The 14,826-nt window shown below is 43.5% G+C and overlaps 1 protein-coding gene across 1 annotated transcript; it reads right to left on the bottom strand.

The window, feature by feature from the left end:
* Nucleotides 1-8,159: 8,159 nt before the first annotated feature.
* On the bottom strand, nucleotides 8,160-14,819 carry LOC141073523 (acidic mammalian chitinase-like). The gene is made up of 11 exons (XM_073560788.1): nucleotides 14,795-14,819; nucleotides 13,643-13,672; nucleotides 13,100-13,301; nucleotides 11,470-11,526; nucleotides 11,226-11,391; nucleotides 10,562-10,686; nucleotides 9,647-9,770; nucleotides 9,253-9,438; nucleotides 8,978-9,097; nucleotides 8,747-8,888; nucleotides 8,160-8,434 (listed from the first exon to the last, which is right to left on the bottom strand). Exons 1-11 carry the CDS (start codon nucleotides 14,817-14,819, stop codon nucleotides 8,160-8,162), a joined length of 1,452 nt encoding a protein of 483 aa, XP_073416889.1.
* Between the last annotated feature and the right edge of the window lie 7 nt (nucleotides 14,820-14,826).

Raw genomic sequence — 14,826 nt, 5'->3', positions numbered from 1 at the left:
TGAAACCAAGATTAGCAGATTTAAAGTAAGATTGGTCACAAAAGGATAGTTTCAGAAATATTATGAAGATTATTGTGCCATATTTTCTCCAGTTACTAAGCAGACCACATTCAGGACTCTAATGGCTACAGAAGACGCAGGGGTCGCTGCTGCAACTGGGTCCGATGTGCTTAGGGGTCACCCAGTCCAGCAAAGAAGCAGCTGGCTTCATGTGGGACCTTGGCATCAATTACGTCCTGTGCCCCCTCCACCAGCATGGACTCAGTTATTCCTCCCCCTGAGCTCTGCACTCCACCCCCTAGTGTCTCAGGTGATGGAGGATGAGACCTGCTGCCATCACTCAAAGCCGACACCTCTCAGTGACCAGTCACATGGAGTTCTGTGACTACAGAGTGCAAGGGGAAGGCGCCCATTCAGGAACGCGCGATGGCTGTTCTGTGTGCACAGGACCTGTGTTGAGGTCACAGGAGGGGAGGAGTCAGGAGTCACATGATCAGGGGCCTCATTGTATGCAGGACTCTGCTGTGCGGGTTGTCATAGTGCTGGATGAGGTTAAGTTTATGTGTGGCGTCAGGAGGGGTTTATAGGGTGGATGTAGCAAAGCCGTGTGTATACAAGGTGTACAGAGCAGAGCCATGCATGTATGAAGTGTATGGAGCGTAGCTGTGTGTGTACGAGGTGTGCGGAGCGGAGCTGTGTGTGTACGACGCGGATCTGCATGTGTACGAGGTGTATGGAGCGGAGCCATGTGTGTACGAAGTGTATGGAACGGAACCATATGTGTACGAGGTGTGCGGAGCGGAGTCGTGTGTGTGCGAAGCAGAGCCGCGTGTGTACGAGGTGTGCGGAGCCGCGTGTGTATGTGGTGTGCGGAGCCGCGTGTGTACGTGGTGTACGGAGAGGAGATGTGCGTGTACGAGGTGTATGGAGTGGAGCCGCGCATGTGTGAGATGTACGGAGCAGAGATGCACGTGTACGAGGTGTACGGAGCGGAGCCTCGCGTGTACGAGGTGTACGGAGCGGAACTGCACGTGTACGTGGTGTACGGAGCGGAGCCTCGCATGTATGAGGTGTACGGAGCGGAACCGCACGTGTACAGGGTGTACGGAGCGGCGCCTCGCGTGTACGAGGTGTACGGCGCGGAGCCACGCATGTGCGAGGTGTTCGGAGCGGAGTTGTGCGTGTATTTTGGCTTGGGGGGGCCACATTTGAAAGTTCGCAACGGGGCCCATAACTTTGTAGTTACGCCACTGGCTACAGCTGCTGTACAAAAGATGTTTGTCAGACATTTGGACTTCAAAACTGCTTTTTTAAAAAGTGACATTGAAGAAGACTTGCATATGACTCAACCTGAGGGTTATATCAAAGAGGGCGAAGAGAATCTCATTTGCAAATTACAAAAATCTATGGTTTTAAGCACTCAGCAAGAGCATGGAACACCAAAATGAACAAAGCCTTATTGAAAGGAGGATTTAACTCCTTAACAACCAGAGGAATTTTTAGTTTTGCACTTTTATTTTTTGCTCCCCTTCTTTCCAGAGCAATAACTTTTTTTTTGGGTCAAAATGGCCATGTGAGGGCTATTTTTTGCAGGATGAGTTGTACTTTTGAACGATACCATTCGTTTTACCATGTCGTGCACTCGAAACTGGGAAAAAAAATCTAAGTGCAGTGAAATTGCAAAAAAAGTGCAATCCCACACTTGTTTTTTGCTTTGCTTTTTTACTAAGTTCACTAAATGCCAAAACTGACCTGCCATTATGATTGTCCAGGTCATTACGAGTTCATAGACACCAAACATGTCTAGGTTCTTTTTTTTATCTAAATGGTGAAAACAAATTCCAAACTTTGCTAAAAAAAGTGCCCTTTTCTGATACCCGTAGTGTCTCCATTTTTTGTTATCTCAGGTTGGTTGAGGACTTATTTTTTGCATACCAACCTGACTTTTTATTGATACCATTTTGGTGTTCTTTTGATCGCCCGTTATTGCATTTTAATATTGCATTTATTGCATTATTGCATTTATGTTATCTAACTATACATTATTAAAGATTAAAGGGAAGGCGTTCCAGTCATGTTGTACATGAGACCACTGTGACTAAATGCAGGGTGAATGAATGAATGAAGATGCCTGCTGGTTCTGAAAGCAGGGCCCAGAACTCATTGCTGATATCCCACATCCCACCCTCCTCACAGCTACGATCACTGTGATTGGTCGTTCAGTTCTGAATAGCCAATCACAGTGATTTTAGTGTTTCAAGCAATGAAATTGCCTGAAACTCTAAGGTCCAGCTATGATCGGTCTTGCAGCCACCGAGCGTTGATCAGTGGCGCACATCATTGATCGGCACCTGTGCTCGCTTTTCTCCAGGACTTTTTTTTCATGCTTATTTTTTCTTCTCCCCTTTTTGCAACACTTCCATGTGTGTGTCCTTGCAGCTGCTGAACAGTAAGGTAGACCACTGATCAGCGTCTGTGCTCACTTTTGGTCATGACTTTTTTCCTATTTCTTTTTATCCCCTTCTTGCACCACATCCTTGCATGCATCCTAGAGCCATTGAGCGCTGATCAGTGATGCATATGCCTGATCGAGATCTGGTTGTTGATTTTTTTTTGTGTGTGAAAAAAGAATCCAATAAATAATAATTTAGATTAGTTGATTACATAAACGTATGTAATATGTTGTGAAGGGGTTGAAAGTATCAGAAGATCTACTGAAATTTTTTTAGAATGAATGAAAATGTGTCACAATCCATTTTTCGATCTGTGGCACATTTGAAATTAAAACTTTTTTCTTTTCAGGCCATCGGAGGTTAATGTCAGTTTTTCCCCTAGTGGCCGCTGGTGTAATTACATTGTTACTGAGTTTGCTGATGCAGGTGGTGACCACTCCCACATTCCTTTAAAAGGTCACCTGATACATCAGCTGACTATTGGTGATACAGGTCCTTTTGGATACTAACCTTGCTGAAGACAGGAGGTTGCTGGTGCTGTGGTGCTTCAGCTGAATGCTGTTATCTGGTGCCTTATTCTGCTGTGCGGTGCTTTGCAGCAGAGAAAGCTAAGTGTTGTTTTGTGTTTCCTTTTCCCTGTAGTGTTTGTCTTACCTTACCTTGCATTGTCTTAGGCAGCCATGGGACCAATGTCTTCACTTGCCAATTCCCTACTTAGAGATAGGAGCAGGGCAAGAGAGGGCTTGGGTATCCTGCTCGGTGATGGGTTGAAAGAACCTGTATAGGAACTTTAGTAAGATCAGGGCACTTCCTCGGGTGAGTGCAGGAGGTGTCCATTTTCCCTGTTCCCTATTGCAGGGTCCACTGTTGTTAAAGTATCCCTGGTGTGTTTTTTGTTTTGCCATTTAGTGACCGACCAATTGGTGGGTCGTGTCACACTGGGCCAGTCAGTCTGTGACATTATCACCAACCTGCCCATTTTTTTTTCTGGTAAGCCATGGCCCAAATGCAAGCTTTTGCCCAACTGCTTCAGACCCTCACCAATGAACTTAGGGTGCTGCTTGGTGAGGTAATGCATCAGTGTAGGGGTTCGGGGCCTCGACTCAGGTGCAGGCTCAACCAGAACCCAAGATATCTCTCCCTGACAGGTTTTCTGGAGGGAGAGATAAATTTTTGGTTTTTCAGAAGGCCTGCAAGTTGTACTTCAGGCTCCGCCCTCATTCAGCAGGGAGTGAGGAACAATGGGTGGTAATCATTATATCCCATCTTAAGGGTGATCCGCAGTCCTGGGCCTTTTCCCTGCCGGCCGATTCACCATCTCTACGGTCAGTGTACAAGTTTTTTGCGTCTTTGGCGCTGGTGTATGGAGATCCTGATGGCGTCTCTCTAGCGGAATCCCGACTCCGTAAGATCAAACAGTGGGGCCGGCCGGCTGAGGAGTACTGCTCAGAGTTCAGGAGGGGGGCCACTGACACGCGGTGGAATGACCCTGCCCTTAGGAGTCATCTTATGCACGGTCTGTGTCCAAGGATGCAGGATACTCTGGTACAGTACGCCACCCCCAGGTCGTTGGAGGCCGCCATGTCCCTTGCCATCCGGGTGGATAGAAGCTTGAGGGAGAGACATACACCAAGTGTGCACCTGTAGTCCTTGTTAGGGAGGAGCACACACCGTTGCAGACAGACGAGCCCATGCAGGTGGGAGGAGTTGGTTCCCAAATGGTGTTGCCTGTGGTTTGTCGTGGTGTGTGGGCATGTTTTTACTGTGGGCAGACTGGGCATTTTATCGAGGTCTGCCCAGTGCGCCAAATTATCTGTACCATCTAAGAAACCGTGTCCACCTGGTCGTGTGGGAGGGAGGCGACCAGGGAGTGTATATTTCCTCCATCTTTTCCCCTCAGTGTATCTTGACTGCTGAAGTGGTGGTTGGCGGGGTAACTGAGGGTATAACGGTGCTTGTAGACAGTGGAGCAGGTGTCAATCTGGTGGATGCTTACTTTGTCCAGACCCATGGCCTGAGGTGTAGGATCTAGCAAAACCCCTAAGCATCCAGGCCATTGACTCTGTCCCACTTAGCCAGGGGAGGTAGACCCAAGTAGTGGATTATATACATCTGCGTATAGGGACTCATCATGAAGAGTCCCTGTCGTGCTACGTCTTGGGGGAATGCCATCACCCCCATCATTTTAGGCCTCTCTTGGTTGAAAAGACACAACTCTGTTATAGATTGGCAATCCAGGGAAGTGGTCAGCTGGGATCAGTCGTGTGAGGGCTGCTGCCTTTGCCGTCTTTCTGCAATCATCCCCTTTTTCTCCAGTGGGGGCAGCAGAGGTGCTGCCAGGGAGTAGGCACAAGTCTCAACCCTCACCACAAGCCAACCCTGAGTGTCGGAATCCTCTTTGGATGAGGGCTCAGAGGAGGGTGGTGGTTCCTTCTGAGCATTGTGAGGGGTGTGAGTGTGATGACACAGGGGGACGTGTCTGTTGTCGGTTCTGTAAAGAGTTCACCATCTTGTGGCAAACGGGTGCATGGCAATAAACGGTCAGGTCTGGACCTGTGTGTGAGTTGGGTGATCGGGCCGTATCGGGTGTCGGCCATTCTCGTCCTGGGGACTTTCCAGCTGGAGTTACCCCAGTAATTCCCGTACACAACTCATTCCCCAGGTCGGCGCTCTGGAGATTTGTGGCACCTCCGGAGCATACGTTATTGTCACTTCCATCAGTCCGCGTTTGCCATAAACCTAAGGGCCAGGTGACTGCTGAGGTGAACTCTGGTGGATCTAGGCGTCCTCATCGTAGGTTGTTTTCTGGTGAGGTCCGGTGTTGAGGGTCCAGAGGCCCCTCATTGAAAGGTGGGGAACTGTCACGATCCATTTTTGGATCTGTGGCAGATTTGGCATTTTATATTAAAACTTTTTTCCTTTCAGGCCATTGGGGTTAATGTCAGTTTTACCCCCCAGTGGCCGCTGGTGTAATTACATTGCTGCTGAGTTTGCTGATGTCTGTGGTGACCACTCCTACATTCCTTTAAAAGGTCACCTGATGCATCAGTTAACCTTTGGTGATACAGGTCCTTTTTGGATACCAACCGTGCTGAAGACAGGAGGTTACTGGTGCAGTGGTGCTTCAGCTAAATGCTGTTATCTGGTGCCTTACTCTGCTGTGTGGTGCATTGCAGCAGAGAAAGCTAAGTGTTGTTTTGTGTTTCCTTTTTCCTGTGGTGTTTCTTACCTTACCTTGTGTTGTCTTAGTGCAGCGGTGGGACCAGTGTCTTCACTTGTCAATTCCCTACTTAGGGATAAGAGCAGGGCAAGCGAGGGTTTGGGTATCCTGCTCGGTGATGTGTTGAAAGAACTTGTATAGGAACGTTAGTAAGATCAGGGCACTTCCTCGGGTGAGTGCAGGAGTTGTCCATTTTCCCCTTTCCCTATCGCACGGCCCACCGTTGTTAAAGTTTCCCTGGTGTCCCCTGGTGTGTTTTTTGCTTTGCCATTTAGTGACCGACCATTTGGTGGGTCGTGTCACACTGGGCCAGCCACTCCGTGACAAAATGCCAGCGATGTACATGGAATATTCTGCAATAGATCACACAGTGCACAGTGGCTGGCTGTAACCATGGCCCCAGCATTGACAGCTGGCCTAAATGTTGAGCCTACTGTCACTCAGTTCTTTCCTCCTGACAGCATAGCTGCATGTTAGGCGTCAGGTTCCTGCAGCTGCACAGCAGGAATCCAGAGCCATACATCCAGCGGTCTCCCATTCCTTTCCGACCGCTCAGGGACCTGCACAGCAATCTCGGCGATCCATGTGCCCTGCTCAGACCAGCTCACTGCGTCTGGATGTTGCTGTCACCTCTGGACCAGCAATGGTAGCGCAACGTGCTTTGCAGGAAACCACTCCAGAGGCTAAGTCCTCTCGCCGCGCTACTGGGCATGCCCACGAGATGATCTCCCAGTGGAGATTGGGGGTCACATGCTCAGGTCCTTCTCCTGATCTGATTGGCCCATCTCAGAGGTCTGGAATGTCCCAGAAGCGCATGGCTATAAAAGGCCTGCATGGCCGCTCGGCCATGCGCTAGTATAGACTATACTTGCTATGTGTGAATGGTGACGGATGTATGATTCTGGTGACTGACTCATTTGAAACCCCTTCCCTCTGATATTATGTATGTGGTTAGGGAATTAAAGTTATAGTCAGCACCAGTCAGTGGCAAGCCATATGCCACAGTGCATACCGCACCGCTACACTAGTGTCCGATAGTGTTTTGCCTCACGGCACTGTCGTACAGTGGCAGTAGTTACTGGCGCGCTGCAGTTAGAAGCACTTACCAGCGTCGCACGGTAGGTCAAGTCGGACACCGACCTCTGCCTTGGGCCGTGTCCTGTGACCATATACTGTGTGTGCAAGCCAGCTGAGACCTGTGAAGATAACAGGCTCGGCGTTTATGCTTTATTTATACTAAAGCGCCTCTGTGAGTTTAACAGAGTCCGCTCTGCGCACCTCGGGTGACGTTTAACCTGAGCGCAGTATACCGACATATAGCGAGTCTGCCATTACTCAGCAGCGGTTGTTACACCTGCTGCATGGTGGACCCCGGGCGGCGAACGCACTTCCTTTTATTTATATTTAGTGCGTTCCGCCGTCCCTAACAGCTGCAGATTATAGTGTTATTTACATGATAGGTTCCCTTGAAGATTGTGCTGATGCCTGTAGAACAATGGAGTGTGCAGGCACAGCTAGCGATATTAGTCATCAGTTACGGCTCATTCACTCAATTCTGATGCCGAGAACTGAAAGAAAATCATTGGCACTCTAAAGATCATAAGTTAGTTATTTTGTATTTATTTATTTTTTATTCTATGCATTTGCTAATGATTAGAATGCCCCACCAGAAAGGTTGTAATGACAATCCAGCCATGAAAGTGGACTGTCGCATTTAGTAAAGAGTGTAGACATTGGTTTAACTTCAATACTGTATGTTTTTGAAACAATGGGGCCATATCACTAATACTGGTGTTGTGCTCGCCAGTCATAATGAAGATTACAGTGTGCCTAATTCGCTAACAGGCGCATACAGCCGGAAATGATTTAGGCTCATCTGTTAACTGATGTGCACAGCCACCCGAAATGTGCTCCAGTCTATAAGTTTTGTGTTCCTTTTCATGAATTTTATAGGCGGGTTTAGCCATGTTCCATTCTGTCCATGTCCTGCCCATGCTATGCCCACCTTGCCTTAGCTGGCCAAGACTGGATTGTAAACGCCAAATGTTGCAATATTTTTAGGCAACTTCTGAGTTGCGCAAAAATATTGTGACTTATTAAACACCTTAAAAAATCAGACCCAATGTCTTAATTTTGATAACACTTTTTATGTAGTATTATTTATCTATCTTATTTTCCATTGTTAAAATGTAGTGTGACTTAACCCACTGTAGTGCGTTCTCACACCAATAGAATTGTAGCAGCAGTACAGTACTCTCCCATATTGAGTTGTATATTAGTTTTATGTAGACTGAAGCAGTTGGAAGCACAATAATGCTTACCACACCTCTGTGTATGAAATAAAATATATAGAAATTGATTATTCAAGAAACAGCGTAGTAATAAAATATTGACTCTAAAGATGCTGAACACTTCTTTATTTTTTGTAGCTTTTGTAATAATTCTGTTTGATATTCTCTGTATAGCCTTTACTAACTCTTTACAGACTATGGCCAGTTGCAGCAATCACAACTAGTGTCAAACACAAGGCCAGACTGGCAGTATTGTTCGTAGGTAATGCCATTTAAGCAATGCCAGAAAGCATTCTTGTTTCCAGCTACAGGGTACAGTCCACTTGCCTTGCCAGCACAAAATCCGCTACCTCCTGAGCTACCACCTGTGCTACCACCGGAGCTACTGCCAGAACCACTTCCACTTCCACTGGGCACAGATTGTGGGGCAGCTGTAACTGGAGCAACAGGAGATGCAGGAGGAGTACATCCTAAACAAAAAAATAAGGAATAATATAAATCAGAATAAAATGCTTTTTATTTGCTTAGTTTTTTTTTTATATTATCGCATTAATTATAGTATGCATACATAGGTGGTTAAAAAGCTAAGTTTATTAAGTAGATCTGGTGTAGCCCAATTTGGCAGAAAGTGGAAACATTTTTCTGCTGCCTACAGACCAGCTTTCTTAATGAATACCAGTAGCCCGGTATGTTTGTTCCTCATTATGTATGTCATGAATACGTACTACTGATTTATGCATCGCTGTCATGACCATACTTATCTGGCGGAATATAACACTTACCGGAAGCCTGAATGCCCAGAGTGTTCGTCAGTGTGGAGATTAGAGGATATTTGCCCTGATTACAGAAAGTGCCGGTGAAATCATCCAAATCAATGGCCCAGACCATAGCACCCGCAAAGTTGTTCTTCATCAGCCATTCAGCCTATGGATTAGGAATGGGAAAATGTATGTCAGCATACTTCTGTTTCTTTTTTCTTTCTTTGTTTGTTTTTAACTAAAATATGCTACTACCTTTATCTGGAAACTCTTCTGATTGTCATATCCCAACCACTCATTACCCTGGTAGGCATAGGGAACATCTTCAGATGAAGACCACACATTAGTAGCTCCATTCTTCAGGAAGGTACAAATCTGCAGAAATGGGAAATTTGGATTTTATGAAGCTTTCTTCACTAGGAGGATTTTAAAAGTTTTTCTCCCTCTATTGTTTTTGAGTAGAATATTAAAATTGTTTTGTGATTATTTTCATGATCCAACATATCTTAGTTTGCATCAAAAGGTCTTACTTCATAGTAGGCCCAGAATCCAGACTGCCTACTGTAAGGTCCAGCAGGTCCAGCTCCTGAAGTAGGGGCACCAATGCCAGTGTTAGATGGATCGCTCAAGATGAAAGTGTGACCATAAGTTGGGAATCCAACAATAAGTTTAGAAGCTGGGGCACCGTTGTTCAGCCAGTAGTTCATGACATAATCCTAGAATTTAGAAACATTCTATTAAAAGGTGTATTTTTTCAGATTTTATAGAATGCTATCATATGTGATTAATTATTGCATAGATCAATCAATTCACCTAATGATGTGTGCAATTGTGTACATGGATATGCAGTCACTAAGAAATTCTAAAAACAGAACTTCAAACAAATACAAGGCTGGGTAATATAGATGCTTCATGGATACTAACCACATTCAGGTAAGCGTTGGCACCAGTAGCAGAAGGGTTAGCATACAGTGGGCTGTTCTCTCCTGTGTATCCTTCCCATGATCCATGCAGATCGTAGGTCATAACATGGAAGTAATCCAAAGCCCTAAAATGTAGTACATATTTTTAAAAGAATGCATTATTTTAAGAGAGATAAACACAGCATAAGATGTTTCTTTATTCTGTCAAAGCTATTACAGAAAATCACTATTTTAAAAAAAATCCTATATTGCCATTAGAAGACCCGTGCTGTTTTATTACCATTTCCTTTCACGAATTAGGGTAACCCAGCCTCATATATTTATTACTTTTAAATGGTATGCAGAGCTAGATATAATTAATGCAACCAGGTTTAGTATAAAGAGCAATATTAATAATATTTTTACATTTTTCACAATTTTTGCTTAAAACGTAAATATGAGTTTAATTATTTTGCTGTATTACATTTCTTTATATTATTTTAAAATGCTTTTCTCCACTTATCAGACACCTGTTTCATCTTATACCCGCTGTTTAGTGACTCTCTGACAGTCAACCTCTAAACGGGGTTTGTGAGAGGCATGAGGGAAGCCCTGCTTGCAGAAAGTTGTTAAATTAACTTCTACCATGTATCATACTACGTCACATTAGTGCTTGTTTGAAAACCGCACTGCTCCGAATTTTCAGAATAAAACCTGAGCTGTAACGGTGACTAGGACTCTATAGGGAAGGTATGGGGGTGCAGGCAGTTCTCTTCTCAAAAGGTAGGATTCATGTTTCATGTACTACTACTAACAAAAACAGTTTGATGTCTGTTACCAAACAATGGTCAAGAGAATTGTGATGGTCTTTACAGCAAAATTGTATCAATCATTTTTTTGTTCACAACTCATTTCATAAACATGGCTATTTACTCACTGAGCCAGTTGAGGAATCTGGTAACCTGACTGAATGTTGGAGATTCCACCAGCCACAGCAGCAGTAACCATGAGTCTTGGTTTGTTTGATTGTGAAGCCTCTGCCTCAAAAGCTGCCCTCATTTCCTGCAAAAATACCATTATAGAAAATATTACATTAAAAGCTTGCTTCACTACTTTTATATTGATGACATATTCTTGGTATAGGCTATCAATACCAGACCTGTTGGGAATCCGCCACCCGGCACACCCACCGTTCAGCTATTCTCAGTGATGAAAGCAGTCGGATGATTGCAGTTGTATATTAGAAGAAGAAGGCTTCATCGATAGTGTAGTGGCCGCTACCTGGTACTGCAGATCAGCCCCTATTCATATGAATAGGTGCGGATCTATAATACCTGGCAGCGACTACAACACAGTTGATAGAGTTGTGTTATTCCACTCCTGACGTCCGCCAGCACTGAGAACAGCTGATTGGTGGCAGTGACATGTGTTTGACCCCCATCCGTCTGATATTGATGAACTTTCCTATGGAGAGGAAATCACTAAAAAATTAGTTGAAATAAAAGTTTAAATTATTAAAATGAGTTGATTACCTTAATCTCCTTTAATAATTGCATGTTGACAGATAAAAGTAGGGGATTACATCATGAACCCAACGTTACCTGAACCAAAGTGGTAAAGAGTGCTTTGTCCTGTGGAGTGCTGCCTCTTGAGCCAGGGTATTCCCAGTCAATATCGAGCCCATCAAAACCGTACTGGCGCAGGAATGTGATCACAGATGAGATAAAGGTTTGACGGTTCTGAGCAGTAGAGACCATGGTGGTGAATCTGGAAACATATCAGAATGTAAATATTATAAATTCCCATCTTGCCTCCCACTAGACATTTGGATTATTTTCTACATACGGTGCAGTGCCGAAGTTCCAACCTCCGATGGCCAGCAGAGTCTTCAGGTTACCATTCCTAAAATAAAGAAATTGCGTTATTTCTAACGAAATACAATGCGCATATAAGGTAATTCACTAACTTATTTCTAGTGTGAAGAGCATGTACAAAACACTGCTGTTTGGCCATGTGGGGAGCCATAATACAGAAGCCATAGACGTCTATAGGCCTATACTGTACTACTAGGCCCTTCTACACTTCCATATGGCTATGACTTTATACCTAGCAATAGAGGTTTGAATGTGACAGAAACAGCGGGATACATAAGTCATACTAGTGAGGAACTCTCCACCATAAGTATTACCTAATCACGCTATCCAATCACTTATGGACATCACATAAGAAGATGTCAGGTTTTTCTACTTCGCATGATTGGGGTGCCATACAGGATATGCAAGATAATTTACTGTAGGTGTCTAAGTTTTAGACAATGCAAACTTAGACTACGGATCCTTAAACTGCACCAGATTTGCCACAGTTGTTCATGCTCTGTGATCATTTTGGTTCAGCTTTAGGCTGTCTTGTTGAAAAGTTTTTGCTAAGTAACACGAGAGCAGCATGAATGAAGAAAGGGGAAAGACTTAAGTCACAATCTCATGTACCAATATTGCTTCCTATTTTGGTGTAACTCCGTTGATTAAAAGATGGCAATAATTTCACAAGAATCTGTCAGCAGGATTTTGCTACATAATCTGAGAGCAACATAATGTAGGGGCAGCGATGTATCACTTACTGGGCCGAATGTTGTATTATTTTATATAATCACTGTTTTCTCTGCTAATGATCTAGCGGTAGTCTAAATGTCTACCTCTGTATAATCCCATCTCCTCCACAGATTGGCAGCTATCTATTTACACGGTGCATTGTCAGAAAGCTGCTAATCAATGGTGTGGGCGGGGTCATACAGAGCAGTAGGACTAGGGGACACAAAAAAACTAGTCTTCTAGTGATACTTTCCTGCCAATAAAACACTAATTTTTATTAAAACAACAACAAACAGCCCAGTCAGAGAAACATCACTGGAACCAGGGTCTCTGCCAATACGCCATGCTGCTTTCAGATCACATATACAAAAACTGCTGTCAGATTCCCTTTATGATTACAACATCTTATAGTAGGCTTAGTTTAGTCAAATAAAATATGATAAATTATGAAACAGGATTGGCAAATGGGATTGTGACTTAAGGCATTCCCCTTTCTCCATCTACTATCGAAAAAGCCAATCTCTGGTATAATACTGTTCTTGTGAATCTTCTGCTAACTTTCTGCGATGCTCAAATGCTGAACATCATTCATGTGATCACTGCAGAAAATCAATGGTAGCATATGAATGCTAATACTGTGATCGCTGTAAGAAGTTACGAGAGACCAGTGGAGACCACCAGAGCAACTAAAGTAGGACTGTAGAGGGCGCAAAGGAAAGATTTGACTCATTACATGTTTTCAAACACTTTTTTGTTAGAGAAAATACATTAAAATTTTGAAAAACTATGGTAAAACAATTTTACAGTGACCTATTGTAAGCGCTGCGCATTCAGTATATCCAGTAGGTCAATTTTATCCAATTTTAAAATTATACAAAGCTACATACTGATTTTTTAGGTTTTGGAAAGAGCTGTACAGAGTGACATCATTCCATTCAATTGTGGCAATTTGGTTGTTTGTCATGCCAGCAAAAGCATAAATCAGGTGAGTACACAGGCACGGATCAATATTGTCAGGCTTGAACTTCCCCAGTCCAGGTCTGTACTGGGCCCAGTTGGTGAAATAGCATGACAGCTCGTAGGCAGAGCCTGTGTGGGGTAAGAATAAGAGTGAAAATATGCACATCACAGTCATTTCAGGAATAGGAAAGCAGTAATAACTGTATGTCTGTATTCTGTATCCTAGATGTGTAATAATATATTCCATTCTTGGGGTTCTCAAACTCACTGGTGGTGCTTCCCCCTATCCAGTGGACGTAGTACCCTCCCCAGAAAGTAGTGGGGTGCTCATCCTACCTCCTAATGACTCACTGCTTACAGCAATGGCTAGCAAATAATAGCTACGGTGTCATCCTGGCCCTTGGGCTGCTTTCTTGTACTGGTGAGGCTCCACAGATACTATTAAATTGCTATGTAATTATGAAACTTACCTATCTGAGCATTCAGCAAAAATGCTAGCCCTATAAGATAGAAAAGGTAATGACTTTAGTAACATGTATATTAAGATAATATCCTGTTATCATCACAGTTTGGAAACTGACATTAAGTTTTTGCTTCTCCATCTGTAGAGGTACAGACTGTGATTCCAGTGATGTATCACTCATTAGGCTTATTATTGACTCCTTGAGAAAGCCACGGTAGGCGAAACGTACGTTGGAGGGAGCTGGAGACACACTGAGCCACTGATCACGGGTATCTATGATCTTATTACATTTCCTATGCACTTTATTTGAGCTTTCAGACCCTGTATCTGCTTACTATATACACTTTAGATTGCTGATGGATTTTTTATGATCACTATATTTATTCATGGCCCATGTGTTTACTATGTAACTATCTCCTTATACTATGACATTTTATGGTATTGTATTATGTCCAATTTGTTTGGTTTTCCTTTTATTGCGTAATTAAATAAAAACTTTTTTAAGTCTTTATCAATTTGGACTTTATTTTTGTTCATTCATATTTAACTGAGAAGGTTTCTATTGTCTTTTATGAATTTTCATATATGCTATCTGTGTATATAGTGAGTGATTCTCACTGATTGTTGGCTTGCTTCTTCTTTATTATTGTTGTAGGTTTTATAAAATCACTTTTATCTGCTGCAGATCTCATAGTTCTCTGAATGCTGAGCTCTGTATAAAATCTCCCCCACCACTGATTGGCAGCTTTCTGTGCACACTGTGAACTGTGGTGGTGGTGGAGGGTTTATAAAGAGCTCATTTACCTGGAGGACTACCAGACAGCAGGTTTACTTGTCCTCCAGTGATCATCTCTTGCTGTTAAAACTGTGATTTAAAGAAAACTACAGCAAGCAGCTTAGTTAGTGACACATCTCTGGAATCAGGGTCTCTGTATCTGCATTATGCTGCTTTCTGATTAGGTAGCAAAACTCTGGTCACAGATTCCCTTTAAAAAAGTGAAAAATACTATGAATACCTTTACCTATAAATAAACTATGCAAATTCAAATACAATTTACAGTTTAGTAGCCACAACAAAATATGTAAAAAAGCATGCAGTGCAGTAAAACTAGTCTATATATATATATAATTTTTTTCATAGTTCCTGATATTTCCTTACCGGCGAGCAGGATAAGCTTTGCCATCTTGCCT

This window comes from Dendrobates tinctorius, unplaced genomic scaffold (genome assembly GCF_039654945.1).
Source record: "Dendrobates tinctorius isolate UK_male_01 unplaced genomic scaffold, ASM3965494v1 ptg000304l, whole genome shotgun sequence".
NCBI classification, from domain to species: Eukaryota; Metazoa; Chordata; class Amphibia; order Anura; family Dendrobatidae; genus Dendrobates; species Dendrobates tinctorius.
This window is presented reverse-complemented; position numbering and strand designations above follow the sequence as displayed.